The sequence below is a fragment of the Eleutherodactylus coqui genome, chromosome 7, assembly GCF_035609145.1.
Source record: "Eleutherodactylus coqui strain aEleCoq1 chromosome 7, aEleCoq1.hap1, whole genome shotgun sequence".
Classification (NCBI taxonomy): domain Eukaryota; kingdom Metazoa; phylum Chordata; class Amphibia; order Anura; family Eleutherodactylidae; genus Eleutherodactylus; species Eleutherodactylus coqui.
Genome location: NC_089843.1, coordinates 84,193,876 through 84,210,357, shown reverse-complemented (window position 1 = coordinate 84,210,357; position 16,482 = coordinate 84,193,876). Strand labels below are relative to the sequence as shown.

Here is a 16,482-nt window from a genome sequence, read left to right as displayed (position 1 = left end):
TGTTGTAGCAGAAGTTTGTGGTGGTCAGATCGGTACATAGACAGAGGTCAAGCAGATGAGGTTTGTATTAGTGTCAGTGTGATGGCACGCCATCCGTATCAGAGACCAGGGTGACGTCACGCCGCCAACCCTAGCCCACATGACCCATATTCCTGTGCATGCTCACCGTCATTTCAGCATCGTATGCCTACAGGAGCACTTCTCTGCAGGGTATGGATAGATTGGTTGTCTGGGAGGCATTTTCCCAGTGGGCCAATCAGCACCTGTCTGTATAAATATATTCTGGCTCCTCCTAAAGGAGGACACGAGTTATACTTCTAGTCTAGTCAGTGGGCGTTTCTGGTCAAGTTGGCAGCTTCTGTCCTGCTTCATTGTCAGATAAGTTTGTTTTGTGATTTGTGTATTCTGGGGTGTTGTGGTATCTTTATACTGACTATTTTTGTTATTGTGTGTCATCTAGTTATTGCATTCTTGTTTCCACCATTACCTCATCTTGGGTTTTCATATGCAGCAAACATCATCCCTGTTTTCCAACTAGGGAGTCAGGGTTGCCCTCATCATGGCAAGTACTCCACTTTTAGGTAGGATTTCATTGCATTTGTTGATATGGATCACATTTACTGTATACTCCATATTTTGGTTTTGTTCATATTTTTGTTCAACACATTAATAAATTGTGTGTATATCCATCATTTTATGTCTGATTCAGATGAGGTTTTTCACGTCAAGCTCAGGCATAACAGTCAGACTGAAGTACCTTAGTTAAGGAGGTTATTTTTTAATTCTGTATCTCTGAAATTGCTTTGAATGGAATGGTCTTCTGCTGATCCCTTGGGGCCTTGTTTTTATAAGAGACCATTATTATGTCAGAAGTTGGATCCACTGGAGGATCCTGTAATACTCTACTGTGCCAATCTGCTGCCAAATTGCAGAGAAAACGGAGTCAGAAACAGCCCAATTTTGGGGTATCAGAACCGTACCATTACACCTTTTATATGAACCAATGAACCTTATTGCTCAGGTACTGTACATGATCTTGCACAGAGCCAGAAGAAGTAGGGAGATGGTGCAGATCATGGTATGGAGGTTGACCACATAATTAACTTTTTAAAGTAAACCTGCCACAGCCTATAAGTACCATGAGCTAAGTTATGGTCCTTATAGGGCAGGGAATGAAGAGTCCAGGGGTGTACTTTTGATACTTACCTGGCTCCCTATTTCAAACTGAACAATGACCACGAGAACGAGGCAAAAGCTCACCAATACAAAAAGCCCCCAAAATATCAAATAAAAAGCAGCAGAGAACAAACAAGCCTCAAAAGCAGAAACACAGACTACCGAACAGACATTACACAAGTTCAACAGAAAGACACACCTGACAAAATATTACAAACTCTGAAGTACACCAGACACTCCTGAAATCAAGATAAACAGAAAGAAGGACCGACGGTTCAAACGCTCCTGGCTACATTAAAGAGTAAAACCAAACCTATCACCAAACGTAGCCCAACGAAACCAGGCAGAGACTTAATTTCTCCATGTAGACAATGACTCCGATTACTGCAACAAGTCTCTACTTAAGACCAGATCAACCCCCAAAGGTGCTCCAGGCATGTCTCCCCATCCTTGTCCTGGAGAGCACATCTCAAAACTTCTCCAGCTGAAAACTTGAAAGAGAATCCACAATAACATTTACATGCACCCAGAATGTGCACAGCTTTAAACCAGATATTCAAATGTAAGCAAAGAAGGGGACACAAAAGCTTAGCAACAACTGTGGATTTGTAAGACTAACCGTTAATAACATACATAACCCCTCTTTGTAATCTGTGTGAAACAAAATTCTCGTATTGGGGAAACTATGACCCCACAACCCCAGAGAAGCAACAATAGGGAATAGCTCCAAAGGAACCAAATTAAAAAACACATCCCTCTCTACCCAACTGTCCGACTGATCCACACACCAATGACCATCCCAAAATGCACCAAAACCAGTACAACCCGCCTCATGTGGGAAAAGCTGTAAATTGACCAACGAGAAATTATTATCATCCTGCAAAAGAGACCTACTAGTATAATTCCACAAAAACTAAGCCAAACATCCAAATCCTCATGGATCTCAGAACAAATAGAGACGTGAAACAAAGGATTATGAATGCTGCAATAACACTGGCCAACCTTCGACAGAATACCCTACCCATGGGCATAACTCTAGATGAAAAAGCTAACAAGCCCAACAAAGACTGCAGTTCCTTGGCTGTAGCTGAATGCTTAGATAGCAACAGATTGATCAGGTCACAAGTATTTTCAATTTTATCCACAGGCAACCAAAACTCACAGCTGTCAGAGTCTATAACAATGCCGAGATACTCAAGGCACGTAGTTGGAAATGTTGTTTTCTCATGAGCCAAAGGCACTCCAAAATGGGAACATATTGAAGAAAAAGCAGACAACAGTCTGCTGCGCACAAGAGAATCAGCCGGACCAACAAATAAAAAGTCAATTGAATAATGAATTACCCCTCCCTGTATTATTTCTACTGCTACCACCCACTCCAAAAAGGTGGAGAAGGCTTTGAAATAGGAACCAGAGAGGGAGCATCCCATAGGCAGAAAAACCTTCCACCCATATTAGGTCTGCCATTAAACTGAAAACACAGTAAATGAAAAGATTCAGGACAAATGGGGAACAGCCAAAAAGCAGATCAAACATCAGCTTTAGCCAACAATGCACCTCTACCAAAAAATCAAACTAATGAAATAGCTTGAACAAAAGTAGAATAACTAACTGCAGAGAACGACTTATCAATTTAATTGTTCAGAAAGCTGCCATAAGGAAAAGACAAATGCTGAATTATATGAAAAGAGTTAGGTTCCTTTTTGAGAACTACACTAAAGGGGCCGGAGGAACAGGCAAGAACATCAGGCATCCCACTGGAAGTCAATATCTGATGTACATCCTATGTGCCACTCTGGGCCAACTGAGCTGGAGGAGGAAAATACCGTACACGGTGCCTCTTCGGTCTTCTGGAAGTCTCACAGATGCGAGCAGAAGAAGAACCACAGGGATAAGATCCAGAGGAACACCGACAGTCACACCCGGTGCTTAGCACTGTGCCAGGCACTCTTCTAGCCAGGAGGACACAGCAACATGCCCAAATATCCTACACAGCTCAGCAATAAACACCTCCATGAGGTAAAATTCCTTTAAGGTGACAATCAATACCGGTGAGCAATGATAGTCACCAGCCTTGAATCTCCCCACTATATAACCACACCTGGTCACATGGGCTAGCTACAAGCCCCAATGAGCCACTGTCACTGTGTACCGTGATTGTATTACGAGAGGAGCACAGAAACCCTAGAAGTACAGTGCTGTCATGACCTGGGTAAGTTCACAATATTGTATACTACTTAGAAATATCACCCTCAGTGAATTTAGGCTTGAAAAAGGTGTCACTAGAGCACTGAAACGCGTTGCCTTGGACCTCTGTACCCTTGTATTGCCTTGGACCACTGTAGCTTTTGTTTGTACTGAATAAATAATTATCTGCATCTGGCTCTCCATTTCTACCTATTAGACGCCATCTTTAGGAGAGGGTATTTGTTGGGAGTATATCCCCCTCCTCTCAAGTAAGTGTAGCTACACCAATATAGTTGTTCACCTCTTATGAGCACAGAAGGTATTTTTCTCACACACTGTTTCCTCCTTGTATACCAAACCCTATCTGAGGTTTTGGACCTCTCTGCTTCTCTCCGGTCTTCCTTCTTTATGCCCTACCTGGCTTAAAAGGCTATACAACACGCCTACTAGGACTACGGGTGTGACTGCTGGCTTCCTTCCCTTGGGTCCAGCTGTTTACACCAGGTAAGTCCTTTTCTTTTCTCTCAAGTACCCACTTTTTTCTGTTTTCTTGAGGCACTGTCCTGTTTGCCAATTTCCCTTTAGAGAGGTTGACCAGTTTCAAAAAATCCATTTCCATATACGCTATTAGTGAATCCTGTGTTAATAGAGGGGGTCTTCTATTCTAAATCCCTTGGTTCAAGTAGAGAGCGGTCACTAAGGATGTCTATCAATGGAGGACTTGTCCTGTCCTGCATTACACAGACAACTCATTTATATGAATGGACTCTGTGTAATATTTGATTTTCCATGTGGTGGCGCTGCAGAGAATTTGAACACTTACCACCTGCTTTCACATTAAATTACATCTGATTGCTGAGGTCCCAGCAGGAGGACAATTTATGGATCAGTTTATTGTCAAGAGAACCTTCTAATAAGTATGGATTGTCCAAAGCAGAGAAAGCCTTTAAGCTAAGCATGTTCTTGGATGATACACAGAGTGCCTGGAATAAACCAATGTTGGATCTAAATCCACGGCTCCAGTGCCGCAGGATGTCTACTAAGAGGCCACACTGCCCAGCTGTTGGCGGTTATTCATAGTGATGAGCAGTGCCAGTGCTGTAATTAGACATTTCTAGGAAATGCACATTAATGAGACCAACATTGTCCAGGCTGTTATGCTTCATCCCTGATGTAAAATCTCAGCCTGCAGAGTTCTATCGTATTCTGTTTCATTACGATATGTTTTTCTATAATAGTTGGTTGTGTTTTTGAAAAGCTGCAGACGGCAGGTAATAGCAGGTTGTTACTGTTGTCATAATGTGGAATCTGAATTTCTTTCTACAAACCAATTCAAAGTTGAAGTAACACCATCAGACTAAACACTAAATAAAATAAAACTAAAAGACTAAACACAAAAATAAAAATCCCACGCTCGTTATTCAATTACTTTTACGTTTAGCACCACATGTTTCTAGTAACCTATCACACTAATGGCTGCAAGGTGCAGGGTTCAAGGATCATTCTTCTTTTCATAATAGGTTCCTCCCAGGGTAACATGATGTGGTGACATAAAATCCTTGCTTAGGGTGCATTCACATGAACGTATATCGGCTCGGTTTTCACGCCGAGCCGATATACGTTGTCCTCATGTGCAGGGGGGGGGGATAGAAGAGCCAGGAGCAGGAACTGAGCTCCCGCCCCCTCTCTGCCTCCTCTCCACCCCTTTGCACGATTTGCAATGAGAGGGGGCGGGGCTAAGTTCCGAGAATTAGCCCCGCCCCACCTCTCCCCATTGCAAATAGTGCAGAGGGGCGGAGAGGAGGCAGAGAGGGGGCGGGAGCTCAGTCCCTGCTTCTGGCTCTTCCATCCTCCCCCCCCCTGCACACGAGGACGACGTATATCGGCTTGGCGTGAAAACCGAGACGATATACGTTCATGTGAATTCACCCTATGATGAGTAAAATGTTTTACCTTTTTTTGCCTGTATCTTTAATTGCCAAATTACCAGTCCATCGATTACCTAATACTCAATTAATGGCAATGTTCCATGATACAGGATCTATTCCAGAATGTAGGGCCCAAAGCAAGGAGCTGATTATTCCAGGTCCTGCTCTTGCTACTCCTGGCAATCAGCTGATTTTGCCAGGGAAAGTTGTGGCCACCTACAGAGGACTTGTGCATGACCATTCACATGAAGTCCGCCGGATTCTACACTATCCTACGAAAGTAATTGAAAAGTTGAGCAAGTTTCAAAAGAAGTATTTATTTACATATTTTAATACTTAGTATGGCCTCCTTTGGCCCTAATGGCATTGGATACTCTCTGTGGCATGCTTTCTGCCAACTTCTGATACATTTCAGCTGGTATTTCCCTCCATTTATCCTGCAAACGTCTGATGTGTTGTCTAAAAGAAGGTGGATGCTGTTCATATTTCCTGACCCAACCTTCCAGTTCATCCCAAAGACGTTCAGTAAGGTTCAGGTTGGGACTGTGTGCTGGCCAGTCCAATCGTGGAGCATCCATATCCCCAGACCAGTGCAAAGCAGCTTTTGATTTGTGCCAAGGCACTGTCTAGTTGGAAGTATTGCTGACCATTCCAAAAGTATTGCCACATTGTTGGTAGCCCATTATTCTTTAGAAAGTCAAGTTACACATCAGTGTTCACGGTTCTTGCCACTATAACCAATGGACCAACTGAGAAAGTAGTAGAAAAAACAAAGGGGTGGAACAACCCCGTAAGAAAGTTGGCAGATCCTTTTTGTTTAAAAAAAGTGGAAGTTCTTTTTTTGTTTCCACCAATGGGGATAAAGTTACTACTAATGTGCAGCCAGCCCGAAGATAGCAGCTCTGCATCCCAAACATATGTTCCAAGCAAATACTGAGGAAGAGGTGTTGTAGCTACAAAACACATTTATATGCTTGATTACTACACTAAAAACAACAGAGAAGTTGAGGTAAAAGACTACATGGGTTTGTTTTCCTTCTACAAGGTTATGCGAATAGCCAGGGTTTTTCTCTGTATTTGTATAACTGATAGAGCAGAACCATACCCAGACCATATCAGAATCTCTTCTATACTCAACTGTTGGCACAACAAACTCAATCAAAAGGTCTTCCCTAGCCATCCTCCATACCCAGGTACGTCCATCTAATTTGAAGATGGAGTACTTTGATTTATCCCTTTATAGAACGTTCTTCCATTGCTCAACTGTCCAACTACGATGCTACATGCACCATTGTAGACAGGCCAATGCATTACACTTTGTGATGAATGGCTTGTATGTAGTGGCATAACCCCTATATATACAATACTGTTCAGTTCCCGTTATAAACTACGGCTGACACCTCCAAGAGTCTGTGTGTTTATGTATCATGATTTAGGACACGGAATATGCTAATAAGACATGATCCATTCTACTGATAAGGATACCCAAATACTTTTGATAAGATAGTGTCTGATGCCTAATAGGTCATATGAACTGACGTTGTGCTCATGGCACAACCCCTTTAAATTTGTTGAATCTCAAATGCAACAGATTGTATAGACCAGTGTATCCTAATGGTCAGTGAATTGTGCGTGACGCTCTGAATTGGTAAAATTCAAATTGGACAATACAATTAGTTTGTGTTCTCTGGAGCGCATACCTTTTCTGATCCCCTACCAAGGGAGACAAACTAGAGAGTACGGTAAAGACATTGACAGCATAAGGCCATGTTCAAGCAATGTACAGGGTACTTACAAAGTTAGGGCCACCCAGAGTATCTTCTGGACAAAAAGAGATACAAGTAGGAAACTTTGTAGAACACCTAAATTGGTGGGGGAAAACTTGTTGGCACTATGATGGTGCCAGTCGGTCATGTTGGAGGCAGCCATCTTGGATTCAGCCAAAGAAATTCCAATGGAAAGTGGATCATAAAATACATGATTTAAGGGTAGAATTTCATCAAAAATTGATAGGTGTGGTCATTTTTCAATACCTGCAATCATTTTCAAGTTATGGACAATAATGTTGAGTGTTAATAAAGTTGTGAAGTTGAACTGTGGGGTATGTAAAACACAAATTGCATGTCTTTTCAGGTACCAGAAGATGTTATTAGCAATCCAGGACAGAATTGAGATTGTCCTGATTGGTCAGTAACAGAAGTAGATGTCAGGCAGCTAAGGCTTCCAATCAAGAACATTTAGGAAGACAGCCGGTGAACGCATGAACTGTAAGGTAACTGATCCAGAAGTTCAGAGAAACTTGTAGTGTCCAAGACATACCGAGAACTGGTCGTTCAAGTTACTGAAGTATTACTGAACCGCAGGTGTAGACTTTTATGTGGGCTCTTTGTGAAAACAGGTAGCACAACTGTCAATACCAGAAACGCTGATTGACGATTAGTTCTTGGTTTGTCCTGAATACTACCAGTTTCTCCATACTTTAGGATCAATTTCCTGACAGTTTGTGCACTCACTGGCTGCCTCCTGGGTGTTCTTGATTGAAAGCCTCAGCCACCTCACATGAACTTCTGTTACGGACCATGAGGATGATCTCAATACTGCCCTGGATTGTTAATGGCATATTCTGGTACCAGAAAGGACCTGTGACTAGTATTTTCCATAGCACATACTGTAATTAAGCATAACAAGTTTATTAATACACAATATGACATCACCCATAACTTGAAAGTGGTTGCTGGTATTGAAATAATGACTGCACCTATCAATTTTCCAAGTAGAGAAGTTACTGTTGCTTACAACTATTTAAACCAGAGTGACTGATGGAGCGTGGCGACGTGTGCTTGATTTCAAGTGTGGTTGTTTTAAGTGTGTGTGACCTGGGGTGCATCAAAAGAGGACTCGGTGTACATGACAAAAACGTTCTGCTTCCTCTTTATAAGTCACTGGTCAGACCACACATGGAATATTGTGTTTAGTTTTGGTCATAGGTACTCAAGAATAATATATTAGAGCTTGAGCGGGTTCAAAGGTGGGCAACCAAGTTAATAAATGGAATGAGAAGACTACAATGCCCAGAGAGGTTATCAAAACTAGGGTAATTTAGTTTAGAAAATAGATGGCTTAGGGGAGACCTAATAACTGTGTATATATGTATCAGGGGATAATACAGAGATCTCTCCCATGATCTGTTTATACCCAGGACTGTGACTTTAACATGGGGGCATCCTCTACATCTAGAGGAAAGAAGGTTTCTACACCGACATAGAACAGGGTTCTTTACTGTAAGAGCAGTGAGACTATGGAACCCTCTGCCTGCGTACGTGGTGATGGTAAACTCACTAGAAGAGTACAAGAGGGGCTTGCATGCCTTTTTGGAGTGTAATAAGTTGACATGCACAATTAAAATGTCAAAAAGTTTTCCCCCGCCAATCTACATGTTCTATAAAGTTTCCTATGTGTAATTATTTTTGTTCCAAAGCTATTCACGGTAGCCCAGACTCTTGAACCACTGTACAGTACTATACATGTGGTTGGGGTTTATACAACCCAATCTACATACAGCAGAACAATTCAGTATGAAAATAGGAGCATTCTGCAGATTTTCGCAGCCCATTTCCTTTTTTTCAATGCATAGTGTGAAAGCTGCAGCAGACTCTGTGACAGATTTTTATTGTGTATTCTTAGGAGAATGTGTCTTTGCGTGGTTTGATCCTATTTTGTTTGCATTGCTGTCTAACGTAATTTACATTTCCCTTTTAAATGATTTAACGAGTTGCCAGCTCACATAAAAGCTGTTGTAATAAAATGATAATTCTTTATGCTGGAAAATGCATAAAATACTCGGTTTCCTTCTGTTCTGCCGTAACCCACAGATTTCTCTGTGCTTAAAGTATACAGATGATGGAGTCGCTCCATGTGTGTCTTTAAATATGCATCCTAAAAAAGTATCTGAGGGAATTGGACTAGTGCAGCGCTCCAAAGCAAAGCACCAATATGATACGTCGGCAAAGCTCCTAAACCCCAATGCCTCTGGGCTCCCTTAAGCAGGGCTGAGTGGGACTGCAATCCCTGAACCCCCACTATTCTACTGAACGTCACAGGGTATGTGATGCGACACAGGTTGCAGAATACGATGCAAGTGACTGGAGTTCCAAAAACAAGAAACTTTTTATTTTAACCCCTTAACACTCCAGGACGTCATGGAGGTTCAGGTTTCATATGGAGGGGGAATCGGGGGTTCGATCCGACTCCATACAATGCAGGTTTGTTACAGCCAACACCTGCTTGCAAGAGCTCCGATCAGCAGTGCCGCTAATTGTAGCTGTTAACCCTTTAAGGTCATTTCGGACAGTAACATTTAAATGCCCTGATCAGAGTTTGGTGTCCTGAATGGCCCCCACAATGAGATTGTGGGGTGCTGTTCAGTTGCCATGGCAGCTGGGGGCCTTCTGAAAGGTGCTGCCATTGCAGATTGCGTATCAAGCCATGCCTGTCGCGTGGCTTGATAGATTGCCTGTCAGATCACGGTATAGTGTAATACTATTGTATCACATCATACTCCAGAATCTATCAAACCATCGCAAGTTCTTGTCCCCAATGGGGACTGAAAAAAAGGAAAAATCAGTTTTAAAAAGTTTTCTTAATTATTTAAAAAATAAAAAGTTAATAAAAAAAACACTTTGCCATGTTAAGAAATAAAAGAATCTAAATAAATTTAAAAAAAACATATTTGGTATCGTTGCGTCCTTAAACATCTGATCTATCAAGGTAATGCGTTATTTACTCCGCTTGGGGAACGTTGTCAAAAAAAAATAACGCCAGAATTTTGCTTCTTTGGTCACCCTGTCACCAAGAAAAAATGGAATAAAAAGCTGTCAAAAGTCATATGTACTCCAAAAGGGTACCAATGGAAACTACAGGACATCCCACAAAAAATGAGCCACAGACAGCTATGTTAACTGAAGAATAAAAAATGAATGGCTGTCAGAAGATGGTAGAAAATAATTCTATATATAATAAACCGGGACTCCCAATTTCGAGATTGGCAGAGGTCTTAGTGGTGAAACCCTCACTGATCAGCGCTTAAGCTATCCCCTATCCTGTGTATAGGGAAGAGCTTGCAATTTAGGTACAAGCTATAACCTATGTTACAAAGTAACTGCCCACATAAAATACACAATACATTGATATTTTAAAAGTTACATTTGATAAAGCCTTCTTAGGATTATGGATCAGTGATCCTGAGATCGTTCTTTACTCACTGTGGCCAGTAGTGCAGAGAGACAATCTGCTGTGTTGTGTTTCCCATCCATTAGCACTTACTGTATGTATGAAGTGTAGCCTCAGTAGGAGGCTCCTTCTGTGTGGCAGCAGTATCAAACTACTGACACACTTTCACACTAAGAGGTTTTCCAGATTTGTTCTCTCATTGTTGAAATGTTTTTACCAGTTCTGTAATCTCCACACTAATTACATGCTGGAAAGCACTCAGTTTTCTTTGTAATTGAATAGAAAGGGTTGTAGTAATTGTACTGTCTTTATAGGGTTACATTGGTAAGTGAGCTGCTGGGCTGTAAAGTCTAGTAACTTGGCCTTGTGGTGCTTTAGATGAATGGCCAACCATTTATTACAAGAACAACTCAAGTCTGCCAGAGTGAGAGCTATAGATTGTTAATAGTGTTGAGCGAACCGAAGCAGTAGAACCCTGTTTAAGTGTGAACTTTGCTAAAAGTTCAGTTACGCACAAACCCGAACCGAACTTTTAGTAAAGTTCTAACGAAACAAGGCTCCACTGGTTCAGTTCACTCAACAGTAGTCCCGAACACTGGTGTATAACACGGTCTAAGAGCCATAAAAGTCCTGTATAACACTCGTGAGAATCAGCTGATTGTCTGGGATCCCAAGCAGCAAACCCAGTCAATCAATATTGCACTTTCGGAGTGTTATACAGTGTTTTCTGGCTCTTAGACAGTGTTATACACCAGTTTGAGGCTTTTGGTGAACCTCCGATTCAAACTAATTTGGACCGAACAAAACTTTTTGTAAAAGTTTGGCGAACCAGCCTAACCAAACTTTTAAAAAGTTGGCTCATCACTACTTTTTAACAACTCTCGATTCTAGTTTGAGAGGAGAATATGGGCAGGGTTTCTCATCATTTATAGCGGTTTTCCTCGACTAAAAGAAAAATGATATGGCCAAGGAATCTTGTAAAATAAATAACCCATACTGTTCCTCTTTAAAAGGCCCCGGGTCTAGAACAGGAGCCTCAGTCATTGCCGCTCCAAACCTGGAAGAAACTGGTAATTATCACTTTCCATTCATTGTGCGCATGGCCATTCAACCAATCACAAGCTTGATAGGTCACATGCACATTGAACGGTATGTAACTGCTACCAGGTTTGGAGTGGTGGTGACCTGGATTGGAGGGCCACATAAGGAAGCGAGTACTGCTTAAATGTTTATTTAACAACTTGTACAACATGGTCATAGACTTTTTTGGAGTCCTGAAAAACCCCTTTAATAACCTCACTGACACAATATTGTTAATATCTATCATGTGCCCCCAAAACACTGCAAAACTAAAGATGATCGTACAGTTTACATGTACATTAGTTATTTCTATTGTTTTTGTGGATAAGAGATATTTGCTGGTTGTTCTGGGACTTGAGTCTTTTGATGTCTTGTGTTTCAGCATTCTGAAAAAGAAGAGATTGCAACCGGTGAAGCGTGTCTCATTTTCACACTCGGACAGTCTCGCCAAGCTCCTGCAAGTTGGCCCGCACTCTGACCAGTTTGGAAGTGCAGAAGCTTTAAATATCTCAGACTCTGGAGAAAAGCTGTTTATTTTCCGAGCTCCCAGTGTTTCTCCCACTCCTCTGTCTCAGCCCAGAAAGAAGCGGAACTTTCTCAATTCCAAGAAGTCCAGTTTTGTTTCTACCTAGAAGGAATGAAAGAGTTAAATATTATATTTTTGCTAATATTTACGAGGTCTGTCTCAATTCTTTGAATTGTTCTTTTTGTAAATAAATATGTACATATAGAAAACCTGATTAAAATTGCACATTGATGATGGAAATGCTGAGTATTTTGCAATATCTTGATTGCACAGCTATGAATATTTTGTACTTTACTAACCTAGTGTATTCAAGACACCTGTCTTAATTTGTAGTCAGTAAGGCCAAGACTAAACGGTCTATTTTCAACCAAAATGTTTCCAAATTTTAATGTAATCAAACTCAGCTGTGATTTAGATCAATACAACAACAAGAATAAATGCAAAGCAAACCTAAAGCCCATCCAGATGTTTTCCCTACTCTCATTTGAATCTACAACATCAGCACTGCAAAGCAACAGTGCTAACAACTGAGCCACCACACCTGTTCTTTCTGCTTCAGAGGATGAGAAGAACAGGAAGAATAAACCTAATGAAAACATAAAAACTCCACCGAACCTTGAACTCCTGCACTGCAAGGCAGCAGTGCTAACAGCTGAGCCACCACACTTCTTATTTCTTCTCTCTACTCCAGAAGAGAAGGTGATGGAGAAGAACAAAAATAATAAGCACAAAGAGAGCATACAAACTCTGTGCTAATAATCAGTTGTATTCCTAGAACCCTAGCCCTACAAGGAAATAGTGTTAGTTACTGAGTCACCAAGCATCTTCCTTCTTCCTTCTCTCCTCTGGAGAAGGAGAAAAAGAAGGAGAAGAGTTTCTTATTTTCCTTCATCCCCTTCTTCCCTTCCTCCTCCTCTTTCCCCCTCTCCGTAGTCATCTTCTCCACTTTCTTCTTCATTTCCCTCTCTACTGGAGGAGGAAGAAGGTGAAGAAAGAGGAATACCTAAGAAGAAAGAAGAAAAAACATGGTGGCTCAGTCATTAACACTGTTGCCTTGCAGTTCTAAGGTTCCAAGGACAGCATCTGCATGGACCTTGTATGTTCTCTCTGTGTTTCTTTGTCTCCTACTCCAGAGAAGAAAGACCAAGCATGATTCCTATGTTATTTGCCCTGCGGTGCTGGAGTTATAGGTTGAAAAGAGCAACATCTGAATAGTGTTTTTATGTTCTCTTTGTGTTTATTCTTGCTGTTTTCCCCCGCCTCTGTAGAAGAATAGCCAAATGTTATGGTTCAGTGTAAGCATTGCTGCTTTGCAGTGCTGGAAGTGTAAATTCAAATCTGATGAAAGGCAACATTCGGATGAAAGGCAGCTAACGACTGTGCCACATTCACAGAAAAACATCCAGCCATCCCTGAGTCTTATTTGCAAAATGATTTTCTGTCAGGGTGTCCGTATAGTACTAAGCAGCAGGTTTGTGAGTAGTTGTTCATCAGTACCTTCACCTGTGTAGTGACTCCTCCATATAGCAGTTTGACTGGCAATGGCAAACCACCCCGCAAAATAAGTTTGCCAAGAAAACATCACAATGTGATGTCACCCTAGGAGTCAGCCATGACTCGGTACTTGCACCAGGGACCTTTACCGTAGTTTGTCTGTCCGCCTGTTGAGGGATGTGGTGCTTCTACCTGCCCTTTTGTATTAGTACATTGGTAAGTATATGACCAATTTCTGTGATTTTTTTATTTTTTTTTTCCTTTACTGAATAAAATAAGTATGAACAGATTAGTTCACACTTAATATGCAATTTTTGTGTCTCATCTTCAAAGATGTGTTACTATATCTTTAAACTCTATCTTCATAACTGCTTGCGGTTCCGCTGATTGTTTTTTTTTTTTTTTTTACTTCTCTTTTATTTTAACTGAACTTCAAACACCTTTCTAAAATTAGCAATTTATTACATCTCACTGGCTAAAGGAGAGACTCTGGATCATCAGGAGAGTCACTGCCTTCCTGCTTGAGGGTGTTCATTCGCATCTAGGACATTCTTAGACTTCTGAAGTCAGCAGCAGACTTACTAGGGAGTTTCTGACGGCGGGTTCTGAATGTAAAAACATCATTTTAATTTAACATAACATTCAAATCTCCTAAGATGACAGGATAACTAAATTATAGAGCAACACAGATGGTTCTAAGACTGGAGACACTGAGCCGGAGAGAAAGACCTCATCTAAAAATCACATTACCTGTAAACATTTCCTCCTGTTGTTGTTTATGAAAGGCTTCAGAAGAGAAGTGGCTTCAGAGAGAGCGACAGCTGGATGTAGATGTTTTGTTCTGGCATAGAAGATAATTCTTCATTATGTTGTATAACAACATTGAATCAAATTGGATTTAAAGGGCATGTCCACTTTTGATCATCATTTTACAATTTGCTTATAGAATTATTCTATATGTAAACTTGAGTCACTTTGAAAATACAACGCATTACTTATCTTGTACTGATCATGAGTTACATACTCCAGAGCTGCAATCCCAATTCTGCAGCCTCAAATTCTGTACAAAAACTGTTCTGCTGATTTATGTTTTGGAAAGTGGCATTTTACACCAAGCGCTGCATGATATAGTCTGGTGTGGGATAAATTACTGATGTAGCCATGTTTAACTTGACTCTTAATGGCTTAAGATCACTTTCTGTGCCAGTTTATTTGCCCTTTTCAATAGCTTTTTAATGGCTTTTGTTGTATTAAGACAGCAATAGGTTACCAATGGCTTTTTGCAGAAAGTACCATATTTTTTGGACTAAAAGACCGAACCTGACTCTAAGGCTCAATGCCCATGGACGGATTTTCGCTGCAGAATTTGCGGGCAGATGCCCGCCACAAGTTCCGCAGCAATGGCCGTCCATAGACCTGCTATGTTAAAAGATTCTCCCATTGTGTCCATGAGCAGAAATCAACAGCGATTTTCCGCTCGCGGGGGAGAATTGCAGCATGTTTTACTCTGTGCCGAAAATTGCACAGACAGATTGCAGTCAATGGAAGCCGTCTGTGCCGCAATACTTTTGCGGTGAGCACTGCGGAAGTATCGCAAGAATCCACATCATAGCCCAGCGCCGACGTGTCATGCATTGCACTGTGCCCGCTCGCCAGTCGAGACACTTTCAGCAGATCTGGAAAGTTAAGTATAGGGTCTCTGGGGGTCATCTTGTCTGATTCTGCTGTGAGATTTCGCAGTCAGAATCTGACCTGGCCGTGGGCATGAGACCCCAGGACAAACCCAGGTTTAGACAACAGAAAACAGGGAAAAATAGAAATTTGTGTAAATTCAGTTTACCTTTAGTTTCTCTGTTCCAAAGACGTAACAGAGAAACAAAAAGCCCTAAAGCCACTTTTAACCTTAGTGGTGTTTCAAACGTCATGCAAAATGCTGTACAACACTCCCATTGATCATAATGGATCCTTGCAGACTAGCGCTCAAATGCAGCATTTCTAGCATCGCAAGTTTTAAGCGCTGTCTGCTCTATTTCTGTGTTTTTGAGTGCTTTTTAACTCACCTCATCACCCCACAATGGTGTAGTAAAAACCCTGTACAATGCGTGACATCACATTGTCAAGTTGGGTGCTAATTTTACCAACCTTGGAAGGATGGAAGGCTGAGTCGACCTTGAGCTGGCTACCTGAACCATGCAGGGATTGAACCCGCAGCCTTCAGGCCATGAACGAGAGCTTAGGACTGCATTCTGCTGCCTTAACAGTGCACCCCATGAGGCTCTGTGAATCCCCACATCCACGTGTAGTAATACGTGACCCCCCTCTAGATGCTTTCTGGTCACATAGTTGTGACATCATCTACGGTCCTGTTGCTACTGCAAGACCTTTGCTATTATATATCTGTCCCTGTGTGTACAGAGGAGCACCTGCACCCCTGAAGAGATATGTGAGTGAGCTCCAGAATTATCTACTGGAGGGGACTAACCTGGCAGTGGAGTGAGGACTGTGCAGGACTGTATGGCTGCGTAGTTCTCTTGATGATCTATTAGTGCACTACTGGATCAGTGAGGCAGCGGTCAGGGGTCTCTGGATCTATCAGACCCCCCTGCCTCTGGACAATGAGGTGCAGAGATTTTTCAGCAAAATTTTATCTTGCTGGAAACTGCTTCTTATAGGCAGAATAATATGGTAATCAGAGGTTAAACGTGGCTACATCTGTAATTATATCACTGCACTACAAAAACTTAGCTAAGCTGAGTATATCTGGGAATACGCTTAGTTACGGTTTCCTGTAGCAACCAGTAGAATTGTGCGGATATACAGTGTATCACCTGTTGTAACTTCAGGATCCTTACAAGAAAAAAG

General features: G+C 41.6%; 1 protein-coding gene across 1 annotated transcript in view; it reads left to right on the top strand.

Moving 5' to 3' along the window:
* EVC2 (EvC ciliary complex subunit 2) overlaps window positions 1-12,366 on the top strand; it is a 127,608-nt gene extending 115,242 nt beyond the window's left edge. The window contains exon 22 of the mRNA XM_066573293.1: window positions 11,983-12,366. Coding sequence (XP_066429390.1) covers window positions 11,983-12,232 — 250 coding nt within the window. The 3' untranslated portion in view covers window positions 12,233-12,366. The remainder of the gene's footprint in view (window positions 1-11,982) is intronic.
* The last annotated feature ends 4,116 nt before the right edge of the window (window positions 12,367-16,482 follow it).